The sequence below is a fragment of the Amphiprion ocellaris genome, chromosome 17, assembly GCF_022539595.1.
Source record: "Amphiprion ocellaris isolate individual 3 ecotype Okinawa chromosome 17, ASM2253959v1, whole genome shotgun sequence".
NCBI classification, from domain to species: domain Eukaryota; kingdom Metazoa; phylum Chordata; class Actinopteri; family Pomacentridae; genus Amphiprion; species Amphiprion ocellaris.
In genome coordinates this window covers 9,880,982-9,905,301 of record NC_072782.1, presented here as the reverse complement: position 1 = coordinate 9,905,301, position 24,320 = coordinate 9,880,982, and the positions used below count along the sequence as shown (strand labels likewise).

General features: G+C 41.0%; 1 protein-coding gene across 2 annotated transcripts in view; it reads right to left on the bottom strand.

The window, feature by feature from the left end:
• pappaa (pregnancy-associated plasma protein A, pappalysin 1a) overlaps positions 1 to 21,205 on the bottom strand; it is a 95,989-nt gene extending 74,784 nt beyond the window's left edge. The window contains exons 1-6 of one of the 2 annotated variants that reach the window (XM_035955855.2): positions 19,863 to 21,205; positions 12,862 to 13,969; positions 4,482 to 4,627; positions 3,884 to 4,177; positions 3,343 to 3,535; positions 2,954 to 3,075 (exon numbers count right to left, since the gene is read on the bottom strand). In XM_035955855.2, the coding sequence (XP_035811748.2) occupies positions 2,954 to 3,075; positions 3,343 to 3,535; positions 3,884 to 4,177; positions 4,482 to 4,627; positions 12,862 to 13,969; positions 19,863 to 20,253 (2,254 nt within the window). In that variant the 5' untranslated portion in view covers positions 20,254 to 21,205. The remainder of the gene's footprint in view (positions 1 to 2,953; positions 3,076 to 3,342; positions 3,536 to 3,883; positions 4,178 to 4,481; positions 4,628 to 12,861; positions 13,970 to 19,862) is intronic. The other variant, XM_023287300.3, reaches the window with a different exon arrangement.
• Between the last annotated feature and the right edge of the window lie 3,115 nt (positions 21,206 to 24,320).

Here is a 24,320-nt window from a genome sequence, read left to right as displayed (position 1 = left end):
CAAAGGCAAGCTCCAGTGACTTCAGGACCTATAGAGCATCCAAACATAGACACACACACAAAGGCAGACACTGAGACACTGGAATACAATCAGAGACAAAGAAGCAGTGCTATAAATTGCAACTGTTTTCCATATTAGTAGTAGTGTTTTGGTTATTATTGGGTGTAAAACATTGTTTTTATTTCCTACTTGTTTTATATTTATGTTCACTGGGTAATATCCTATCAGTGATTTGCATATATAAGCACAAACTGTATCCATCCAATTTCAGTCATATATGCAGGTTTGGCACATCAATTGATTTTTGATGACTTCTTATTATGCTGCCAAATTAAGGGCAAAAAAGTCCCGACACACCCACTGATGCTCCAAAACATGCTGGAAGTCTATTCCCACAGGACAGGAAATATACATGGATCAGTCAAACCACTAAAATCAATGACTGAGGAAGTAGTATATAGTGTTGATCATTTTATCACAATACAATGTTCTGCTGGGAAACCTTGAAACCTGACATTCATGTGGATGCTACTTTGACATTTACATCCAACCAAACATTGTTGCATAAGCGCACACCCCTACAGCAATGGCACTCCCCATAAGCAGGACAATGTTCCCCACCACACTACCAAAACTGCACATGGATGGCTTGACGAACACAACAAATAGCCAAAGGCATTGACCTGGCCTCCAGACCCAGACCAGATTCCATTTCGATCAAGCATCTGTGGGATCAAGCCCGATGAACGGAGGCCCTAAGCCACAGCACCAAAGGATCTGCTGCCAAACACCACATGACCCCCAAGAGGTTGCATGTCCATTAAACCGATGAGCTATTTTTGAGGCACAAAGGGGACCTACACATTTTTGGGCAGATGGTTTTAATGTTGTGACTCACTGGTGTACATCCCCAGTTAACAGAGATATCAACTAGCTAGGGAGCCATTACTATTGAGCCACATTACAAATATAGAAATATGTAGTAGGAGTCAACAATATTGCAGAAAACATCATTACTCACAGTATGTGTCACACTTGTTCTTGGATGTTAGTAGGAAATGGCACACACTGTATACAGACAGATGCTAATACCGTTAACACAGTTTATGTATTTTTATTTTGTTATGCCAGATGGTATTTGTGTGAAACTGGGCATTCCTGTGGTTATGTATAGTGGTATTAAAACTCAGCTCATATTTGACTAACTCAGCTCAACGTTTTCATTGTATTGCTGCAATTACCCATGCTATACACAGTGGTAGCAGTGGTAACAGTACTTATTTGTTCAAATAGGGATTCTAGGGCAGAAATATCAAAAAATTGGTTCTGATTTCTTTTGACATACATTCAGTATTTAACATGCTCCATCTGACAGAAACTACAGATATATATACATATATTCAATTGCACAACCAACTAAATAAATAGTGGTAGATACAAGGGTACCATGTCAATACCACATTCCCAAGCAAATAAAGGACCAACTAAATTAATTTTAATGCAGCTTGGAGTTGTTGACAGATTTAGTTGCTCTGATATATGGAGAAAGATGGCTTCACAGCATAAGGGCCAAAACACTGAAAGCCCTGTCAACCTCTTAAATTTAAAGGTGGAATAATGGATGGATAATAGACCTTGGTAGCACAAGCTATATGACCTTACAGTGACATGAAGCCTCCATGTTTGAGTTATGGATTCTGAAGGTTGACTGTGGCTTATTATGCGTAAGTTTACTAGAATCCAGTGAAATGATGCATGACCAGCAGGGAATTCAAAGTATTGCTTTCTCCTTTGAATGGCATTTCAGTCTCTTTCCTATTTGTTGTAGCCGTTTCTCCAACTGCTAACATTGGCACTATATACTCTTTTCCGCTCCTACAGTGGAGACATGAGGAGTCACCCTCTATTTTGTAAGAATTTTTTATGCATTGACATAGGCTTTCAAATTATCTCCTGAATGTAAAACTGAGCTTTTGGGGCTGATTAACTTTACCACACACATTGTCAACAGACAGGGCTGAACTTATTCGCCAGCATTAAGGTTACCAACAGCTAGTAATGGGACTTGCACTTCAAGCAATAATCCTGCTTGGTAACACAGCTAACACCTATCCTACCTATTTAAAGAGAGCATCTGCTGCTTTCATTTTGCCAGTGGTAGCCAATGCAGACATATAGTCCTAATTTGCATACAAGAAAATGCCCTCAATACAGGAGCTAAACAGATCTGAACAGTGGGAAACACTGCCCCACCAGAGATATTTATCTGAACGCAACTCTGCAAGGAATGGTTTCATTGTATCTGTAGTGTAACTGCATTTGATTAACAGAGCTTTAACATCTTTAATACAATGTTGATGACCTTATATGGTTGCACTAGCAAGGGCAAGATCAGAGAAGGAAGAGAAAACTACCTTTTTTCCCCAAAATGTGGCTAATTTTAGCATTTGTTGTAATAAAACCCCCGTTATCTATATTTTAAAAATGGGGAATTACAGCTAAGACATGATCTTTAACCTTGATTTCGGGCCTGAGCCCTCATCTGAGAATCATGGCACCATACTGCACCATCCATTGGGAAGCGACCTCTTTGATCCTTCCAAATTGTCCCACGGTCCAAATGTCATGAATCCAATGAGTCATTTGCATGTTTTGGGGTTGAGTCAGTCACCGCATTTTTCGCATGGTGGAGTATTGACTCAGAAAACCAACAAAAGTCAAAACTCAGATCAAGTTGTCATACCGTACAGTGTAAATGTGGTTTTGTTTTTATATAACATTTGTTTTTAGTTGAAAGGACTCATTGTAATCAAGAGAGCAAATATAGACTGACATTCAGTAGGAAAGTATAGCTGAGCACAGTATGAATAAGCGTTCAACTTGCACTATCCTTGACTGGCAGTATGCAATGCAATTAAACCGAACAACTAAAGTATCAAGTATTACACTGTACCTTCAGCCTCTCGTGGAGACCAGTGTCCAGAAGGAGCACACGGTCGTGGAGAAGAAGAGTTGGAGGCGTACTGCAGTAGAACTCTCCCCTCAGTGCATTTATCACACACTGATCCCACTTCTCTAGGAAACCAACAGGCAGGCACAGCAAACAACTTAGATACAGACCAAATATATACAGTACATAGTAAAGACAGATTTAATAAAGGTTTCAGATGCTGCTTTCGACATACTCATTTACATTTAGCTATTTCACTCTATTAAGAACTCATTTCAAGTTAAATTCAGCATCGACATATTAAGTTGCTCAATAACCCGTCATGCATTTAATCTTTATCAGCTTATCAAAAGCAAGCATCTGATTGGTAGCCGATTTATAGTTCATTTCACCTGTCATAAAAGTGTCCAGAAATCGGTGGAAACCATTCCAGGGTGATGGAGTTGTGGTGCTGCTCGACCACTTGGGGTGACATCGGCACTGGAGGAGGTTTGGAGGCAGGTTGCCAGGTCTGGTAGACGAGGTCCAGGTAGCAGTGCATCCTAGCCACCTGGTTCAGTGTGAAAGAGTCTGTGCATGCATCATCTGCAGGTTAAAAAAAAAAAAAAGGTCATCGGACAGAGTGAGGAGAAGATTTTGGATTCATCGGTGATCAGGAAAAGAAAGAAAGGATTAAAACAAAACAAGCCACCTATAAATATTTATCAAGTTTTTTTTTCATTAAAATAGCTCAACAGAAATATCTGACTTCAGATTTTGGTGTGTTTTCCAATGCTTTTTCCCTGCAAAATTCCACACCTGTCTCAGTATGAACACAGACTCAACACATTCCTAAATGGGGATCTCTGTGTGTCAGTTTTTGCATGTGAGAGGTATGGCTGCACAGTATCACCCAGGTAAAGAAGCAAAACACACATGGAAGCCCCATCTTACCTGCATAACTCATGTAGTTGTTAAACGGCGTGTGTGTGAAATGCCGACAGCCACAGGTTTCATTGCCTGGCTCGGGATCGTTGCAGCCTTTGTATTTGGGAGTGGGGTTGGTGTCCGCGCACAGATCTCCGGTCTCCATTGAGGGCTCAGTTTCCAAGCACGCATCATTACACGATTCAATCTCCGATATACCTCGAAAGACGTGGTAAAGGCCGAGGCTGTGGCCAATCTCATGGACCATTGTGTCAGTGTGACCAAATGTACCATAGAAAGAGGGATTTAGCACAATTCCACCTGAAAAAATACAGACAAGGAAGTCACTCATATACCTGATGGAAACACTCAAGTGAATGTTCAACAAAACCCCAATGCCTGCTCCTAATGTAGTGTAAAGTAATTGTGGAACTGGAGGAAGATTCCTTCAATGCTTCTTCCCTGCTAGAGCTGTTATGAAGACAGAAACTGCTTGGGGTTGGAAGTGTAATTACTCAAAATCAACAATCCTGGCTGCCAAAGCCAGGATGTGTGCATGTACTTAAGTGCGTGCATGTGAGTGTGCACGCATGTATGCATGTATGTATGTGCTTTTTTCTTCTACCCAAATGTGTGAGGGCCTCTTTGTCCCAGGGCCAAGTGGCAACCCCCGCCAGATCTTCATCAGAAGAATTGGCAAAGAAGACATTCAGGTGAGTCGAGCCATCCAAATGCAGAACCTCTTTGAGCTCTTTCACATCCAAATAGGCTCTGGAAAATAAAACAACAAGAGAAAATGAGTATTTCACATTAAGGTAATACTTTTGTAATGAAGATAGTCTCTTCCGAGTGAATTCACAATTCAGCGAGGCAAAGTTTTTTAAATAACAAAGCAGTGTTCCTGGCCAAAAAGAGCTCATGTTGTGTTATCATTCAGGAAAACAGAGCTCAGAATTAGGTCCCTGTTGAATTGAAATATTTCTTTAAAGTGTACAGGCAATTGCAATGGCATTTAAACAAAAAGAATGAAATTTCAAGAAGAATGAATGACCCTGCGATGTTGAAACCAGTTTGGTGCTTTAAGCAGCATTTTCAAATTAATAAAGACTTCTCTCCTCGCTCTGGTTAAAAGTGTCTGAAGAATGTTTTCATTTCTGTGAGCAGAATAAAGGCTGACTTGACTACAAACTATCTTGTAGTTTGACAATTCCAACTACTTACATAATAACATAATAATGTTTTACTTTCTTTTAAGTCATTTTCTGTTAATTTTGCTCACTTTTTAATGGGCGTTTATCAAGCTGGTATCAATTTGAATCAATCACATAATTTCTTCTCATTCCATTGAGTGTTAGTGGAGTTCAGGCTCACTTACACTTGTGTAATAGAAGGCAGATTAAAGACCGTGTTGATTTCGTTGTCTAGGAAGTGCAATAAACAGTACAAGAACCCTAAATATGCAACAATGGCCACTTAACGCTGTTTGAAGTTGAATTGAATTTTCTGCTAAAAAGCCAAGCAACAATGTTTTTGTGTGCATGATGATGTAGGATGTTTTATGTTGGAAGACAGCGAATTTAGCAATAACCAGCAAACATACAATGAAAGGTGTCATAGTGAGTCACATGCACCAAACACATGCTGGTGGGAGTAAATCAACTTTACCACTGAGAGCAAATATAATCTAATATTTTTGGGCACTCTAATATTGTCATATAATGTTTTTCCATGTTCTTGGAAGAAAAAACAACACTTTTTAAAATGTTTTTTGAATGAAGTGTGTCTTATACACACAAGGTATTTGATATTACATATTTCAAAGGTTCTCACTAGCCTTAAATATATTGAATAATGTATCATCCCATATATTAGGGAGAGTTAATATAAACATATTGTATGAGTCCCTGTAGCAAAACATCTCTTTTTGCATCTACGGCCAAATGTGTTTAGCATTTATTTCCTGAAAGCACCTCATGGGCCTGACTCATTCAAGTCAGCCTGAGACTTCAATTAATCGTTCAGGTATTCTGGTGTCTTCCTATCCATGATATACTGTTTTGTCTCGGACCCTGGGAGTACTAACGGCAGTACTAATGACTGCAGTCACTCAACACAACGAGATATCTTTCCAGCAGTGAAACTGTCATTCATTTTATGAACACATCAAACACACTTTTCTCTGTTTGAGCCTGGCTGGTGGTCCTGGCAAACAGCATCAGCAAGCTCTGCTCTGTCATCTCTTGGAAGAGTCGGTAATCTGTTGCATATGCTGAAATGATAGTTTATTCTTTTCCTTTGGCTTTATAAGTCTTTGGAAATAGATACTCGATGGATACAGAAACAGGAGTTTATCAGAAACAAAACATGACATCGGCCTTTACTATCGCAAATTAGATCTTCTTCGGATGTTTTGACCTAGTTTGTGTGACCCACTTGCCCGCCTTATATTTTGTATTCATATCTTGCACGTCCTCAGAAGATTAAGTGCAGTGAGGCTAAAATAACATGCCTTTACAGCAACTGACACTATACAGGGAGAGTTTTCTCCAGTGCAGCAGTACAGCCAAATGTGGAATAATGCACTTTGATCTCTCAATGGAACAAATAAACTTCATGCTGCTGGCGGAGTTTTGTGAATGGCAGTCCATGTCTTATCATCTACACATACCTAAGTGAGTGTTTAATAATGGAATAAATAGACTTGTGTTTCCATGTGGTGACCTGGAAGAAAGGGTTCAGGTAAGGCAGGTTGCTCAGACCTAAATATAAATGGTGGAAAGCAATTAATGGAGATGAATCATGTAAATGTATCCACATTTTCTACTGGTAAGGTAACAGTATGATGAAAAAGAAACGTTTGTACTTTTAAAGAGCCACAAAGAAAGGAAGCTGTGGAGGGTTGGCAGTGGCATAACTTCACAACGGGATTTTCACTCCGGAGACTGGGGTTAATGACTCAAATGGGACCGTGATTTTTAAACTTAGTTTCATTCTTTTTGTTAAAACTTCAACAATGTTAACTACATGTTAGAAGCTTGGTTAGGTTTATGCACCAAAACGATTTGGTTAGATTTAGGAAAACATCCCGGCTTGGATTAAAATACGACCCTATCGCATGTTTTAAGCCTCTCCTCCATTTTCAAGGTCACCGTGGTGACAACTCCGACCCCATCTAGTATGGCTGCCTGAGAAGGAGAAACAGTTGGAAAGCAGCACAATAAATGGTAAAGATATGCTGATGAGAAAGCATTTGTGATGGCTGACAAACAAATATAATCTAGGAAAAATGTGGTTTTGTTGTATAGGAATGTAATTTTTGGGGGACAGTTTTATATCACATGGTACATATGTGGAAAAAACTGAAAAAGGTGCAGTGCTCTCATCACAGAGTGTGAATTTTATTAATTTAACCCAAAAGATCATGTGCAAAATTTCTTGTTTCAATTTCCACTTCCAGTTTTTCAGACATACATACAATTTAATGTTGTGCTATCTTATTTTGTAAGAGTAAATGTCATTCTTTGTTTTAGGTTCATATCGCTTTTGTCCCTCCTTAAATGAACTCAGGTAAATATAAAGATAAAAGGAATAGTTTCAAAGACTCATACCTTTGTGTGTAAAGCACATAATCGTGGAGTGTGCTATTTATATTTACTCTCCCACTCAATGGCTTACTTGAAATAAGGTATATTTACACTATGTTCTGAAATGCTGTGAAGTTAGAAGGTGGTGTAGCGTTCCACTAGAGAAACACACTTGTTTTGATTTTCTTTGTGAGCAGGCTACAGTTAGAGGTTTTTATTGATAGCATAGGTTCACACAGGTTAAATTTCACTACTGTTCTTACTGTCATCTAACTTATTTGTGAAGAACACAATTTATGAATAATGAGCCTGAGGTTATGTAAAAGCAGACAGGCTCAGATTTTACATGTTGTTGATTTCAGCTGTGGTGTATTGAGTTGCCATAAGACTGACTGTGTGAGTGTTTCAACAGTGTTTTCAGCATTCAGCCAATTTCTCTTTATAGATCATTGCATAAGATAAATTGTAATTGCTGTTTTGTTTTTTTATTAAGCCAATTATATTTTTAGCTCATTAGAACATTTTATGTGTGTCTAGACTCAAAAGTTGAGGTACATTATTAGACCTCCAGAATCTACTCATGCATTTTTAAAATTTATTAAACCAACCCTTAAAATGTGGCCAGCTGCACCCATGTGCACTTTTTTCTCCCTTTTTTGGTTAATAGTTCTTGTGTTGCGTGTTTGAAAAGCAAGTGTCTGTGCAAGCTATTAAAGTATAAAACCAAGCTCTCTCCTAGTGTAGGCTCGATGTAGCCTAAAGGAAGCAATTTAAAAGTCAGTAACACTGGTGTTTGGCAGTGGTTTGGAAGAATTTTGACCAGTGAGATAATTTATCCCAACATTACTAAGGTCACCACCAATGCACATTTTATGTTTCATAACATCTCCAACAACTTTTGTTGGACAACTCCGCCTCTGACTCAAATCGCAAGTTAGATAAGGGGCTGCTTTAGTGAAGATTCAGTGTTCCCTCAAAAACAGACGTTTTGAATAAAGGGTTCAGTGTAGTACATGCTTTCCTCAAGCCTATGCAAGAGTAACGGAGGGCACTCGCTGAGGCCAGGTCTAAGGAGAGAGACACAGAGAGAGAGCGAACAGATGATATAAGGTCTCTCTTCCTAATAATTTCAGGAATTTCATTATTTCCTTAGAAAATATTTGTCCAGAGTTTTTGGACATGCATGAGGGGGAAAGGGGTCAGAGGGGTTTGATGCTGAAACGATTGAGTCAGCAATGAATAAGAGCAGCGGTCCTACTGCAGGGTCAAAACTGAACTAATCTGAGTTCAATTTTTCTAACACTCCTTGGCCCTGAAGCATGTGAGGGGGATCCAGAACAAAAACAGACAGCTTCGGTCCAATTATTCGTGGGGGATGGAGAGAAAAAAAAGCCCTTTGTATGTCTTCATTTGCATACATGCATGTTTCTGATTTCACACTGTCTATTATTAACATGTTGGTAAAGAGCTGGTAGAGGTTTTGGTTAGCTGCCACAACAGGAAATCTGCACCCAATGAATTCATCATAACGGTGTTTGTAGTCAGAACAGATTGGACCTTTTTAAACATTCTGTCTTTCTATCTGTCTACTCGCATCTTACTCAAACCTCCTTGCCAATAACCCTTTACCCCGCTCTACCCCACCCCCGGTGTTCTTTCTCTCACACCCCTCAACTATTTCCCCATCACATAGCCCCTGTCCCCCCACTCTTGCCTCTCATCATCCATTTTTTTTTCTCTTTGCAGCATAGACGAGCCACTTGGGAAGACAGGATTTTCCATGCATTTAACCACACCACTTTTTAGACAAGTCCTGGGAAAACAACTTTCAAAGACTTACACAGAGAAAGAGAGATAAAAACAGACTGAGGGAGGGAAAAGAGGGAAAGGTGAGGTGAGTACAGAAAAACCGAGTTTCACTCTAATGAAGCATCACCGCAGGGCATCTGTTGCAGAGAGATCCAGGGGTCCGTGAGGCAGCCCAAACTGTCGTGTTAATGCTTTTATATCTGATACATATTAAATGGGGGATCATGACTTCATCCATTTACATCCATATATAATTCATATAAGCCCATAAATTTGCCTCGTATACATATGTCTAGGGCAACATAGTGTGAAAGCCAGGGTGAGCTGGCATGGCAATGACAGTCTCACAGCCAAGAACACTTTTGAAATTGGAGGGGGCCCTCAGCTCCCCTGTCATCAAGTCGGTCAACACCACAGCCCCTAAACCCATCATTCATCTCTGGCTTTATTACTATACTTGCACTCTCCTCTTTAACCTTCCAGCTTAGTCCTCTGATTATTTTTTCCCCTTCCAAGGAAGAGACGTGCATAAGAACGGTGCTGAGTTTAAAAAAATCTAGGGGTGTATGGGATGGATGATCATATGGTCCAAATGCTCTTTAACTTTCCCAGTTCCTATCAGAAGCCTTTAACTGGGTTGAACTCTGTCTGTTTTGGCAGAAATATGCGAGCCTCTTCATCAGCAACCCTCTTTGACTTCTGAACCACAATTACCTTGGCAATGCAATATCAGCTGAATCCCCTGGTGTGTCGTATTTTTTGAAAAGGACCACCAACAGTATCTGGCTACATATTATCCTGTCATAGCCAGATGCAACTCCCCTGCATTCCTAGCGGTGGTCCTAGTAAAGCCCCTCATGCCCCACATTCCCTTCACTCCAACAGCTACACAAAACTTCAGACTTCTACCAGCCCCCATGAGAGCACAGGTGAAACCTTGACAACAGGTGTTTTTATAAGTGTGCTTCGGCTTTAAAGGGGAAGTGCAAAGTCCTGGTATTTACGCCCAAGCACTCTATTATATTTTATGGGACGGGGGCTTAAGGTTTAGACGACCAACTGTAAAACACCCAAGTCAAGGGCCCTGGAGATTAGTTCCCTGCACTGAGCTAGAATTCAGCAGGGAGAGGGAGTGAATGAAAGACATAAGGTGGTCCATCCATTAACTTGTCACAGTGAGAGGTATTGACTCAGGAAGGGAAGAGAGACAGAGGCCAAGGGAAAACAGATGACCTATTAGCCCTTGACAATGCCAGGCCAGAACTTCATTTCCCAAAACCATATTGAGGCTGAAATGGTTCCAATATCTACCAGGCAAAGTTTGTTTATCTATCTTCCTTTAGCTTGGGGGGAGAATTTTCTAAGCATTTTAATTCCAATCTCCTGCTTGGAGCGAGTTCCTATATTATGGGATTGATCTTGTATCCAGTTGCTCAGAAATTACATTGATCCTTCATGGACAGTCAAACACATGGATCAGCTTCTCAAACAACTTATTCAATGCGCCATTTGTTTTTCATCCCTTCTGCACACATGATGATAAACTCTCATCGTATAAATTACAGACATGATTTCAGCCATCCCAAGCTCCAGACATAAGAACGTTCTGTCTTAAAATAATGCTGTCAGATAACATCAAATACCACCAAAACCATAAGAAGTGTCAAAACCAAGGCCTGTGAAAACAATGCAAAATATTTCCTTCAGCCAAATGTGGAGGGAGGGATGGGGGGGTTATTATCAATGGTATTTTCAGAAGAGAGACTGCTGCAGGACCACAGAGCTGCCTGTGTCCTGTGTTAGCCAGATTTTTGAAAACACTACACATAAGTGGTAACAGGCGCAAATGCTGCAAAAATAAATGCAGGACCTCACAACCATTGTTCCCCTGCGCAGTACATTGTTCATCCAGAATTCCATAATTAAGGAGGAATGTCAAACTGTTTGTAGTGCAGCTTTCTGCAAGTCTCTCCAGACATACCATAATCAAAGCAAAATAAGCAACCACTTGGGGAGATTATATCTATTTTTTAGACCGAGATTTCTCTTGTCTGTTTTCTGTGTTTCATTCTCACTCTTTCTGGTATCCTGCCTTTCATGAGCCCATCTTTCAAAGACCCACAGGGAGATTCGAACAATGCCACGGCAAGCATTTTGCTAGTGGCTGATGTCTAAACGAAGTAGTTAGCTGCCACTTGATGAATGAGCTTCTAATGATGGCTAAGTTAGAGGGGATGTGGTGGGAATTGAGATATGGAAGCAAAGGCAAACCCACCTGCATTTCCCTCTGATGTTGTTAATTAGATGTCATTATTTAGCTATTTAGCGGTCATTTTAAACAACAGGATAGTGCCAAACAGACAGCGCTCTTGGCTTAACAGTGATTGAAAACAGCCTTGTCTCCTTGATTCATGCTATCAGAAAGACCCAAATAATCCCACACACTACGTCTCCTTGTTTTTCTCCCTTTCACTTGTCCTCACATGACAGTGGCAAGAAACACTGACAAACATCGGTCATTGTTGTCTCTTTTCCTGGCGTACCCATAAAGACCCCCTGTATTGTCCACAAAAATGTCTCACTCTACTGCGTTGAGTTTCAGTGTACCAAGAAACAAACAATCCTGCTATTGGAGGTCTGGCACAAACCTTATTACAGCAAATTCCACAGATTTATTCTCCTTGCCAGCTTTTACTCATCATCTACAAACCACAATGAAGTTACCACAAAAACAAAAATTTGCCTGCATTTATGAATGCCTCTGTATTCTTCTGGAGTTACCACGTGAAATCACATCATCTCTTTCTTCCTATACAGTGCAAGTAGACACCTCTAGGAAAATCTCAACACTGGTTCATTTATATGCAAGTGAAGGGAACATTTTTCACTGTTTTTCCTGGAAAATTCTCTCAGGCACCCATGTTTAGGAACCTATACCTGCCTCTCCATGACACATGTGAGAAGGGTATGTCTTTGAAATGACTTCCTTTGCTACAAGAAAAAAAAACATACTGGACTCTCTTTCTGACCTCAATTTACCCTTACACTCTGTTTAGAATGTCACTCTTTCCAAACCTACTCCCTTCTCCAATCAAGTCGGCTTAATTAAGACCACTGGCTATAGGAGACACTGAGTAGAAAAAGGTGGGGAGAGCTGTTGAAAACTGGATACAAAAATGAGCGGTCTGGCCTTCGCATTTGCTACCAGGAAAGTCATCCGGTTGCGCTTGTTTTGCCCTGCTTAAGTGTGGAACACTGATTGAACCAGGCCAAGGCTAGATTGGACTAGCAGCCCCCAGAGGATTTCCCGGGCCACACAGGCTGAGAGTTAAGTTACACTCAGCCTCAGCCCAAATGGTCAGGAAACAGTAGGACTAGACATAAAGACAGTTCTTCGGGGATGCATATATGGAAAGATTTGCAGTTTGATTTACTCGAGGCACGTTAGGCTATTGTGTGGTGTTGGTTTACAAAAATTCCTCTATTATGTCAGAAAAAAAAAAACCCATCAAATTAACCACAGAATCTGGTGGTTACTTAATAATGACTACCAAGGAAGGTAAATACACTAAAAACAAGGTATCATGCAAAATGTGAAGAAAGACTTCTTACTTGTGAGGAGAGGAGCGGTTGAAACATGTCTTGGTAACATCCGTCACATTGGGGTTACAGCAGTCGCCAAGATCATAGAAGAAGTTTTCCCAGTTACATTCAGGGTCACATATATCATTCCCTTGCTTGTGTTCAGGGCAGCGGCTCCGATGCCCAGACATGCAGTCACCTGCATCGTACCCAGTCAGCGGATGGTTGCATTCTGGGTCACATGCATCGTTACCAACTTTGCTGATATCACAGTTAGCTAGAATCAAACGGTTACGTAGAGATGAATTGGTCACATTGTGAATGCTGAGCTCCCAGGTGATGTTGTAGGGGCTAAAGGCATCGTTGAGCTGCTGGTGCTGCAGGCTGATCTGGTGGTCTGATACAGTTGGTCTTGTCCTTGCATCGTCCCAAACATTTATGACACGATATCGAACTTTCTTGGGTCGACGGAAGGTCCAAAGCTGGTTGTAGTTTTTAATGACCTCTACATTGTCACAGACAGTTTGACCACAAGTTGGAGGCTCCAGGTTTGTGTCCAAAAATCCCTCAGAACTTCCAACACCACTGCCACCACCTAGAAACCCAAATCGTCCAGCTCCTCCTTGCTCGGGCTGTGGAAAGCTACCATCTTTTACAGTCAACCACTTGCGGCCCGGGTGCTCGAAGGTTTCGCGAATGACCAGCTGAGGTAGATCTTGGGGGTCCTCATGGCCCAGCATATCCCTGATAATATGCCTCTGCCCTTGGGCCTGCCGCCATAGACCCACCCTCTCCACTGCCCCCCTGTAATTATGATTCAGCGCATTCCCCCCAATCATCAGGACTTTGCACTTTTTGGTCAAGTGACTGAAGACGTCACCTGATTGCTCCCGACTAACGCCAACCTGGGCCCCATTGATGAAGAGCTTCATGTACACGCCGTCATATGTAATTGCCACATGTGCCCATTGATTGGGTATGTAACGAGTATTGGAGTGGATGGAAGTCACTTTGTGGGCACGGTCGGTTTTAAGAGAGAAGAAGAAGCGTGGTTCACGGTTCCCATATTCACTAACCGCCTGGATACCAAGCAGCCAGCCTCGGTCACTGGAGGCATAGAAGCATTTGTCGTATAGGCCTGTAGAGAGAATGAATAAAAGTCAATTAATACATGCATGCCTTCATTTCCAGATTTGAGTAAGAAAGACAGTGAAATCATTAAAAGTTTGTTTACCAGTCAGCAGCACCTTGGTAAATTTAGTTATAAGACACTTTCTATATATCTTCCCATTTTGAGCAATTTTTGCGATCTACACAAGTAATATTCAGTATAATCAATTCTTCACAAATTTTTGGTAGATCTACCAACAAAAATTAAATGCCATAACTGTTAAGTGTTGAATCTACAGGGAAACTTAAAAAAAAAAATGCAATTACGATTAGGGAGAAAATGTAATAATATGATAGATTTTTTGATATGTATGGGTGTGTTGTCCTGGAAATTAGGTTGAAGTGCATGTTTAGCTAAGGGAGACCCCATGGAAATCTCTCTGTATAGGCTTTTCGTGAACACTGAGCACATTTAAAGCTCGTGTAAATGTCCCTTGCCAGTGGGGTAGCCAGAAAAGGCTAGTTTTCTGCTAAAGCCTTGTTTTTGTAGAGGCACCAAAACACCTTTTTCCTGTTTCACTTGGACCGTGCATGTCAGCTTCAGCATGGTAATGTGTTTTCACTTCTTAGGGGATCTCTGAATGCTAACTGTTTGTTTGTTTAGCGCTTGTTGAGGTACGTGTGTGCAGGCACACAAGTTCACATCTGTGGCATGTGTGTTTGTTAATGCGTGTTCATGACTTTGTGCATATATCCATACGATTCCAGCCAAAGTGTGCAAAAATTCCAAAGCTCCTTGAAAATGCCTCACAAGGTCCATTTCAGCAAGTGGAAATCTTTGTGTTCACAGGTGACAGAGCTGAACTGCAGTCTTGTCATTTCATAGAACTGCTAACATCAAAGTAGCACTTCAAGAGCTTTCAGGCAATTTTATCTTTCCACAAAGAGATACTAAATCTGTGACCAGCACACTCAGCCCATGAGGGTATGAAGTGTCCTTTACAGCTGGTGTCAGGATCGGTGCTTCAAATTCCTGTAAACACCCTTCATATTTGTGTCCCTTACCTTTATTATAGGCTGAAAGCTGATTATCACAGTGATAAGCACATCTTTGCCTCAACGCACTTGTGTACTCGGATGCCTTTGTTCCCCATCGATTAGGCTACCCGAGCCTGCAGTAAGTGGCCAGCTAATGGTGATTGCACAGACATCTTGCTAACTTTGACCTGTTTCTAATTAGATGCACACTGTAGTATGCATTCATTAACTTGGTATTTCAATGGACTAATGTTCAAAGAGTGAGGGTTGGGTTCAGCGTCAAGGTCAGTCCTTTGGTGGATGACGTTTTCAGGCTTTCCACTACAGTGGAAGGAAAAAGCCTTCCATCTGTCAGCTAGTGCACTCAAGGCTAAAAGGTGTGCTAAAATGCTCGTAGGGCTCCTAGTGTAAACAGCTGTCATAATTCTGCCATGCTCAATTAATCTAACACGCTACACTTTTCCAGACCCAACACTGTGACTTCTTGGGCTCAAGCACAAACACACCTACACACACATATACACATACTTATGCAGACATGCATATATACATTCTCATGAACAAATACGCACACGCCCATCTGCACAGACAAACTGAAACACTGGAGTACACATTTGTGTTCATGCAGAAAATGCACACAAAGGGATTTGCATGTGCACACGCTATACTCGAGCGCCATTCCCATCAGGTTCAAAAGCAACCTTCCGTGCACTTGCCATTTGTCTTCTTTCATGAAAACACACTCAGGAAAAAAGAAAAGGTAAAAAAACACACATACACACACAAAGAAAAATGTCACAAGGACTTGATAAAAAGCAGGGAGGAAGGGAACAATGAAGACTCAGTTTACTTTTGAACTGTTCTGGATCTTAAAGGTCAAAGAAAGGCACTTTTCATAGTCCTACCAAAGTGACCGCCAGCGATTTCCCTGAGTAGACAATGGAAAATTCCATTAATATTCTAGAAACAAACTTAATGAATATAACAAGAATATTAATTGTAAAAATGTCATCCCACCACTGTAGCCTACTAAGACCCGAGTTTTGGTTGGGCTTACATTTTAGATTTCTTCTAGCTATTTGGGGTACAGAGTTACCAATAAATATAATAATCAGATAATATCTAGTATCCAATTATTATATTTTGTTACATTTCTATTATATTTATATGTATATTATTATTTGTATTATTATTGCTGTTGCTGCTGTTATTATTATTGTGAACAATATGCTTTATTTGAAAAAAAAAAAAAAGATGTCCATCTTTGTGGACGCCAGGTCTTAGGAGATTAAAATCCTTGACGTCAAACATTTAGCTGTCAAGTTTCACTCTGAATTCATTCAACCAAATGGTGGTTATAATGAGTCCTAAATGATCTGCCAATCGCTGCACTTAAACATGCCTTTGAATGTTACATGATGTAAAGTAAGACCACTTTTCCACCAGTGTTACTTAGCCTATGACACTGTCATCATAGACAACCTTCCCATTAGATGCAAAGCCACTCATCTGAATTTTGGGCTGTTCAGCAACACTTTTCCAAACACTCATCATGCATGAATGTAATAATGCTTCAAACTGCGAAGCCTAAAGTCCTAGTTGAGGTCATGTTTGCTGAGAATAACTAATAAAGTCAGTCCTCAACCCCTCTTCAAACGCCAACCACTTGGCAGGTAATTAGGTATGATCTCAAGATTACTCATCTTTCTCTTCATATTTGACTATAATTAAACAAGAAGGTCAAACTGCTGCCCATGACAAAAGTCTTAAACAGGCAAAAATTGGTTTCTGAACGTTATTTTTGTGTGTACCATCACACTGAGTGAGAGCAACAAGATATATCTGTTATCACAGCAATTATCTGCCAATGTCTGCATATTATTGTCTCCAGCAGGTCATGGAAGAAAGCCTCCACTCCCCTTGTAATTTATTTTCCTCGTCCTTTGATGCGGGACAACCCAACATGACTCGGTTACAATGGCTAATATGCACAACAAAGCTTGTATAACATTTGGACATAGAATTTGATGTCCTGCTTGTGTAGTTATGAATAAGAGTGTGGATGGGTGTGGGGGTGTGTACATATAAAGTGTATAAAGGTGTGCGTGTATGGACACTGTCTCTTATGGCTCAAATGTTTTTCAACCTTGGGTCAATTCTGACTGCATATAACTGCCAAACTTGGGGGATGAAGGCGAAGGACAGCACAATTTCTGCCTTTTGGCTTCATTTAAAGGGCCCAATATGGTCCGCACTTTATTTTCACTAATGGCTTGATCCGTCACCCGTAGACAATAAAACAACAGCGATGGATTCTTAAGCATTTTCTTTACACCCAAAAGCAGTGTAAAAAGACAGCGTCCAAATCTCTCTACCAACTCCAAGGAGTTGGTAAGCAAAAGTCAACTTACTGAACAACTAGAGTTACATTACCTAACTAGAAAATGCAGTTTTAAATGTGAGTTATATGAAGCTTCCGCTTTATATGTCAAGTGTACATTTATCGCTTTGTCCTAAATGAAGACATTTTGGCCGACATCCCAGTCAGAATGATTGTGTGTGCTCAAGAGGCAACGTCACCAAAACTGATTAAGCATGCAAAAGTAACCTCCTAGTTTTGTTTAGCAAGCTGGTGCATGTGTAGAAATTAAGTCTCAGTGAAATATGGTAAATATTGTGAAACTGAAACAGGGACAAGTCATCATCATTGGAGGTTTTCCATCTACACAAAGCAGTAGCTCTGATATTAAGATCTGAGAGGGCCCCGTAACACAGAGCTTGGCCAGGTTGGATAATGGTGCCATGACTTGCAACACCATAAGGCACCATTTAACAAAAGCGGGGAATTGAAATCTGGATGAAAAGAAAGCATGAAAGAATGAAAGGAGCGAGATAAAGAGAAATAGCATTGGACAAAAACAACATGTTCAAAAAGAAAACAGCTGCTGCAAACAACACTGCCAGGATCAAAACAAGGGGATGGAGCAGTTTTTAGAGGCGCTGGGATTTTTGAGGTCCGAATTGGATTTAAAAGATTAGTCTATTGAATTTGCTTGATAATCATATTTGTTTTCTTTACGTCCCCTCTCTTGCACACTGAAGGGGGAGCAAATTTTGAAAAATGAACAGTTAGGATTACGCACGAAAGGTATCTAGTGGGCAGAAGTCAGTACAAGGTTGGGGGGGGCACAACAACAACACCTGTACGAAATTATGGGACACATCTGCATAGCCTGTGAGGTTCATCCCGTTAGGACGGTGTCAAGGAGGTATTTTTTCAACTCCGTGGTCAATATGGAGGTTGTGTTACTTTCGTGCTGGATTGCATTATACTGTACAGATGTTCTTGTTATCGTGTTCATCCTCTGTAAAATCTAGGAGTCACTCAGGTCACAACAGACCCTCTCACCCCCTCCTCTCCTCCAGTTTGAGACTCTTACAAGGGATTGGTTTTGCACAGCATATCCCTGCCAATTGGCTCCCACTACCTAAAAGTGTACTGTATCTCCACACACACACTCATGCACACAAATAATTATTTGTGTGTGGATGGGGGGGGGGGGAAGGCTGTTATGAGAGGCTGATAGAAAGTAACAGAGCGCGTAAATTTACTTATACTGGTCAATAAAAGTCCCCAAACGTGCAGGCTGGCATAGGCTAGAGGAGGACTGAGTTCAGTTCAGTTCAGTTCAAAGGCAGCCATCTGCACAAGTACTGTAGCAGTTGTGTATGCAACGCTCCCTATCGGCAAGGAAAAGAAGCAAAATAAAAACCCAAACTATCCAATACTGTAATGCACAAAAGCGCCATTGGTCAAAACAAAGGATGCAGTTTTAACGCGTTTCTGGTGCTCCTTTACGCACGGCTGCAGACGAGCAGTGCGCACAGATGACCAATTGTCCAACTTCCCCCCCTTGCAGGCACACGTCTTCCCAACTCTGCTCGGACAGAGACGCACCATCACTATCTGATTGTGCCTTTAACTCGTCGGTGATGGTGATTTCGCACATGCGTTTTTTTCCCCTTTGGAGACACCATGCACAACAGCGTTAAGAAAAAAAAAAGCGCGCCACCAGCACACAAACACGAGCAGGAACATTTTTCCCGCAAGAAGAGCGGGGAAACCCTGGATCTCTTCTCGGTCCTGTCTCGTAACTCCGGTAGCCAATCCAAAGGTGTCGATTTTTTTTTTTTTTTTTTTTTGGTTTGGGGGGTGGAGAGGTGGGACACACACACACGTATGTACACACACACACGCATACACTCCAGCTTGCGGCTTGGAGCTGCGTGCTTTGAGCGCCTCCACATACAACGAATCTCCGCCGCTTTTGTGCCTGACGTGACGTGCTCGCTCACAAAGTTTTGGCCATTACATCATAGCTTTAAAATAGCCAAGTAGGTTCAGAGAAATTACATTTTTACGCACGGTGACATCAGCTGCCGGTCAAATGATGCGGTAGCCGATATCTGCTGAACATATCCCTCATTTAGGATTTTATCATCACAATTCAGACACATTCCAAAGTGGGGGGAAAATATATTTTCTAAAAAAAAAAAAAAAAAAAAAAATCGGGAAATTCAACCGCAGCGATTATCTGTGCGTAAGGTGGCAAACTTAAATGTGATCAAAATCTTCAGTGACCCTGTAGTTGCACTACCTAAAATATCCGCTGCACTTTTCAGAGCATTACATCATTGTCTAGTCTGATAGATGAACTCATTTTCAACTCGCTGAAACTGCATTTGCTTTGTTTGATAGACTGCATGACACTGGGATAAATCACTGAACGTTTGCATGTTTAGGTGTCATTCTGTGGCCAGTTTGGAGTTAGACTAATAAAAGGAGTTGACAATAGGATGGAGGATGTGTGCACTATCCTTACCTGCAATCACTGTGGGCGATCGTTGACCTCCCTCCGGTTTGATCCACATCTCCAGAGTAAAATTGCCTCTGGGTATCTCCACGCCGGGCTTCAGCCGGAGCTGGTCTCCCCTGCCGGTGAAATAGACAGCTTTCCCCCGGTCTGGAGAGTTTTCCTCCGCCTGAGAGGAGCGCCGGCGCTGCCGAAGCACCCGTCGCTCCAAGCCGGGCAAAGAGCGTTTGCCCCGGGGCAGACGTGTGGCACAAGCCCCTGGGATGGTGGCTTTCGCCTCCCTAATGCGCACCAACTCCCTCTTGGATCTCCCCTTTCGCCGGACTGTCCCGCAATCTGATCCAAAACACAAGATGAGAATCACCAGGCAAGACACCCAGGGTGATGTCCAAAGTTTCATTTTTCGGGAGAGGAAATGGCAAAAAAATATTTAAAACAAGAAGGTGGGAAAAAAAAATTGGAAAAATAAAAAAATAAAGAAGCAACGGAATAACTACAAAAAAATATGTCCACAATGTTCTTCTCTTTGGGATCCTCTCGAGTTTTTCCTTCTCTGTTTTTTACAGCGGTAGAATGTCAAACCGTAGAAACTGTCTAAATAAACCCATAAAGCTATGCTGTTTTTCCCTCTTTATAATGCTAAGCCACGACCCCCTCTCTTAAGCAAAACTACTCTGGAGACATTCAGGGGACACAGGAATATTTGATTCATGTATGTGTTCCACGGTGCCTTTTCAGTGGGTCCCATTTAGCCAAAGGGATGACTAATAAGTAATCAATCAAGAGGGGGGTCCGGCCGATGCCCCCCTCATCCCCTTTGGACGGTAGGAGTTACTCGCAGAAATCCACAGTTGTCCGCCAAGCTCTTGTCACACCTTTTTGTTGTTTCCTTATCCTACCCGTAAAACAGCATAAGAAATGGCACACAGCCTATTAAATTCCAGAGAAAAGTGACAGCAAAGCGACCTCTCATATTTATTTTACAGGAAACAAGAGGTAAAATGTGCGCAAAAAAACAAGAAAAAAAGCAAAAACTAAGAAATCCAAAAACTTCCCCCTCTTTTTTCCTTTTCTTGTCTTTTTCTTTCTTTTTTTTTGCCTGTATGTTCTGCACAAAAGTTGAAATGCACTATAATATCTGGAGAGGCGAAGGAGAGACAGAGGGACAGAGAGCTGCAGAAGTAGTAACCATCGCGGTCCTCATTGATTGCCTGGAGCAGATACACTTGGAGGAGTCGGAGCTCGCCGTCCGCTTTTAGAGGCAGTTACTCTCAAAGTGTTTTAAAGAACAAGTCATGCTTCAAATGTTCCGGGGCTGAGAGCGTGTATGTGTGTGTATGTGTGTGTGCGCTTTTTTTTCATGGTGGGAAGTCACACAGGTAGGCAACTCTCACTGACGGTAATTCTCCTCCATGGCACACAGTGATAGGATGGTGTTTACGGAGTTTGGAAGGCGTATATGTATCCCTCTAGCGGTTACAATTTAAACAATCCAACATTTCCACAAGTCCAAGAGCACAACAGAGCAGTTGGGAGTCAGGCTGAGGGGAAGAATTATTCCAATCTGTGGCGTTTTTTAGTGAAAAGTCCCTGTTGAAATTTGGATATGTTTTTTATAGACACAGATTCTGGCATTGACATGGTCAAAAATGAAGCATTATATAAAAGCTTAGTGGAATAGATGATTATGAAACTCATCAATTTGAAGTATTTTCAAATTGTACATTATTATACAGCCTAGGTAGCTCAAATATATAATATCTGAGCAATAACACAAGATTATTTTGCAATGTTTTTCTATTTATATTGTATTTAAAACTATGAAAGAGTGATTTTATATAGACGGATATACCATCTCATTAAATACACAGGTTTTCCATAATTTAAGTACATTTTTTTGGCCTGAATTTCAAATCAAAATGTGTATTTTTATGCTTTATAGTCTAGACAGACAGACAGACAGACAGACAGACAGACAGACAGACAGACAGACAGATAAATAGATAATGTGTGCACAATGCGAAAGGTTACTCACTTGTTCCATTTTAACTTTAGCAAAGGACGACGTATTTTTTGAAAGTATCCGTCCCTGTCAAAGTCATGCTTCCCATTAAAGCAATTTTCAAGTGAAGTAAGCAGTAGATCAAAGCAGTAATGGGAGAACAATGACAAAGTCATAGCAGTTCCTGTCCCATATTTACTTAACTTAATTTGATGGATCAAACGTCCATTCTTCTTCTCCTGATTTAAAAGCCACAGTTTAGAGTTTCCTGACCACAAAATGAGCAAAAAGTGCACTGATGCGAGTTCACCTGTGCATGTTTGTTAAAATCTGACCAGCTCAATTCATTCTAATCTTAAATTTCTCCCAAATTACCTCTACCACACTGGGGGTTTTGTTTCTTTTCTCCAAGTCAAAGGCATGTGAAAGGAAAAATGTAAGAGATTTGTAAGTTTCAGGTTGACTCACACGTACTACTGTTTACTGACCGTCGCTTTTGATGGATGTGAGTTTCAAACCATGCTCTCAGTTACGATTTGTGAGCCTTTGAGACCGGTGACGAAGTCTCCCGTAGGTCTTAGCCGCTGAGTGAAATGAAAACAAGCTTTTGGTGAGTTTTACTGTTACTCCGAGACTATTTTGACACACAGAGGAAAAAAAAGAATGGCTTTACCTTTAATGACTTTCCATAGAGACAGTCAGCTGGAATGTCAGTGTTTCCTCTCTGTTCTCCTCCACTTGTTTGTTGTAAATGTGTGTTTAGACAGCCAAAACTTACCACCTACCATAAAGAGAAGAGGGGAACAAACATTAAATATTTGCTTTCTTATTCATATGGTGTTGCGACTTTTTGGGCCACATATTTCCTTTTGTGTCTCCAGCGGGGGGGAAATGACATATTGAGGGGTGTTTGACCTTGAAAGTTGCTGCAAGCAGAGTTTCACATGGACCACGTATTTAAATCTTTTCAAAGGAGACGGCAGATAACTTAACGACACATTGTCAACACACATTCTCCTTTTGGATTTAGTTGTGTGACAACTTTCCCCTCCTTTGTGAAAGTTTTTTTGGGGGGGACCTTGTGTCAAAGATCTCTCACTCTTATGAGACTGCTCATTTTTGATTCACAGCTTGTGTTAAAATCTTTCTTTTTCAGTTGACCTATATAGCTTTTCAGCAGTAACATACATCTGGGTTTAAAAGTTGAATGTTTTTTGCAGCGTGCTTTATTGCAATATATGGAGTATCAGAAGTTAAAAGTGAAGCAATATGGAAATGCAAAGCCACTAAGGTGCTGGAGTATCCTGACAGAAGGTGAAAGATTTCTCCAGTCATGTAATTAAATTCTTCACTTTTTCCCCTAAGATCAGACTCTCTCTCCCACTCCCTCTGTAAAGGAACATGAGTGCTGAAGACAGAAAAGATGACCTAATATCTTACAGTCAGCATCCTCTCAGGTTGGTACACTATGTACAGACTGCAAGGATCTGAGGGGCGGAGGAGGGGGATTGAATGACCTTTATGTGTGAAGCATGCTCACATAAAGGTCATTCACCATTCCTCTGTTATGCAAGGAGATTGAGTTGAATTGTTTTAGTACAGTCTTGCACCCACCATCCAGCCCCTCGGGTGACAGACCAATCACCATGCTCAAAGTTCAAACTGTGCGCCTCCCTGGCCCTCCATTTGTCCGTAAAAGAGCGTCACAGTATCTCTCCTTTTTGAAACAGGCCGATTCCCAGTTATTCCTGGATTTGATGGTCTAGGAAGGCAACATCCCGTCTTAACCCAATGACCTGTGACGGTTCGTGTCACAGGGCCCCATGTGCAATTCTGCAAATCCCACTGCAAATCTGAGTTAGTCCATAAGGCAGAAACCACCATGTCGCTCTCAGGGACGCATCATGTTGAGATCAATCAGGGTCAGCAGTGAATAAAGCAACTGGACAGGCACAAACCTTTGACACGGTCATGACAAAATGAGAGAAAAAAAACAGATAGTGCACAAAAGATATGTGGAACAGTGACTGAATTAGATAAATGACATGTATTTTCTAATTCAGTTGAAAGTGTAAAAAATAGAAACTACTCAAATCACCACCTCTGGTCTCTAATGTCCACAACAAACATACATTCCAAGATGCAAAATGAAAGATATCTAACACAAACTGAGAAACATTTACTGTACTAACTGCAAACTGCAAGTTTAGTATAACATAAAGAGTTGGAAGTGACACTGTTAGGATTATCTGCATTCACCATCTGAATTTGAGGAAACACTTTTTGGCTTTTCCCCCCTGTTGTCACTCACTTTTAACCCTGAGAGATTACATCTGTGCAGTCTAAAAGTAACAGATTGGTGAGTTGGGTAAAATATGAGCATGTGCCATGGACATCAGAAAGGCTTAGTGAGTAGATTTTCAAGAGAAAATCTTAAAATTTTCATTTGCATCTAACATAAGCAG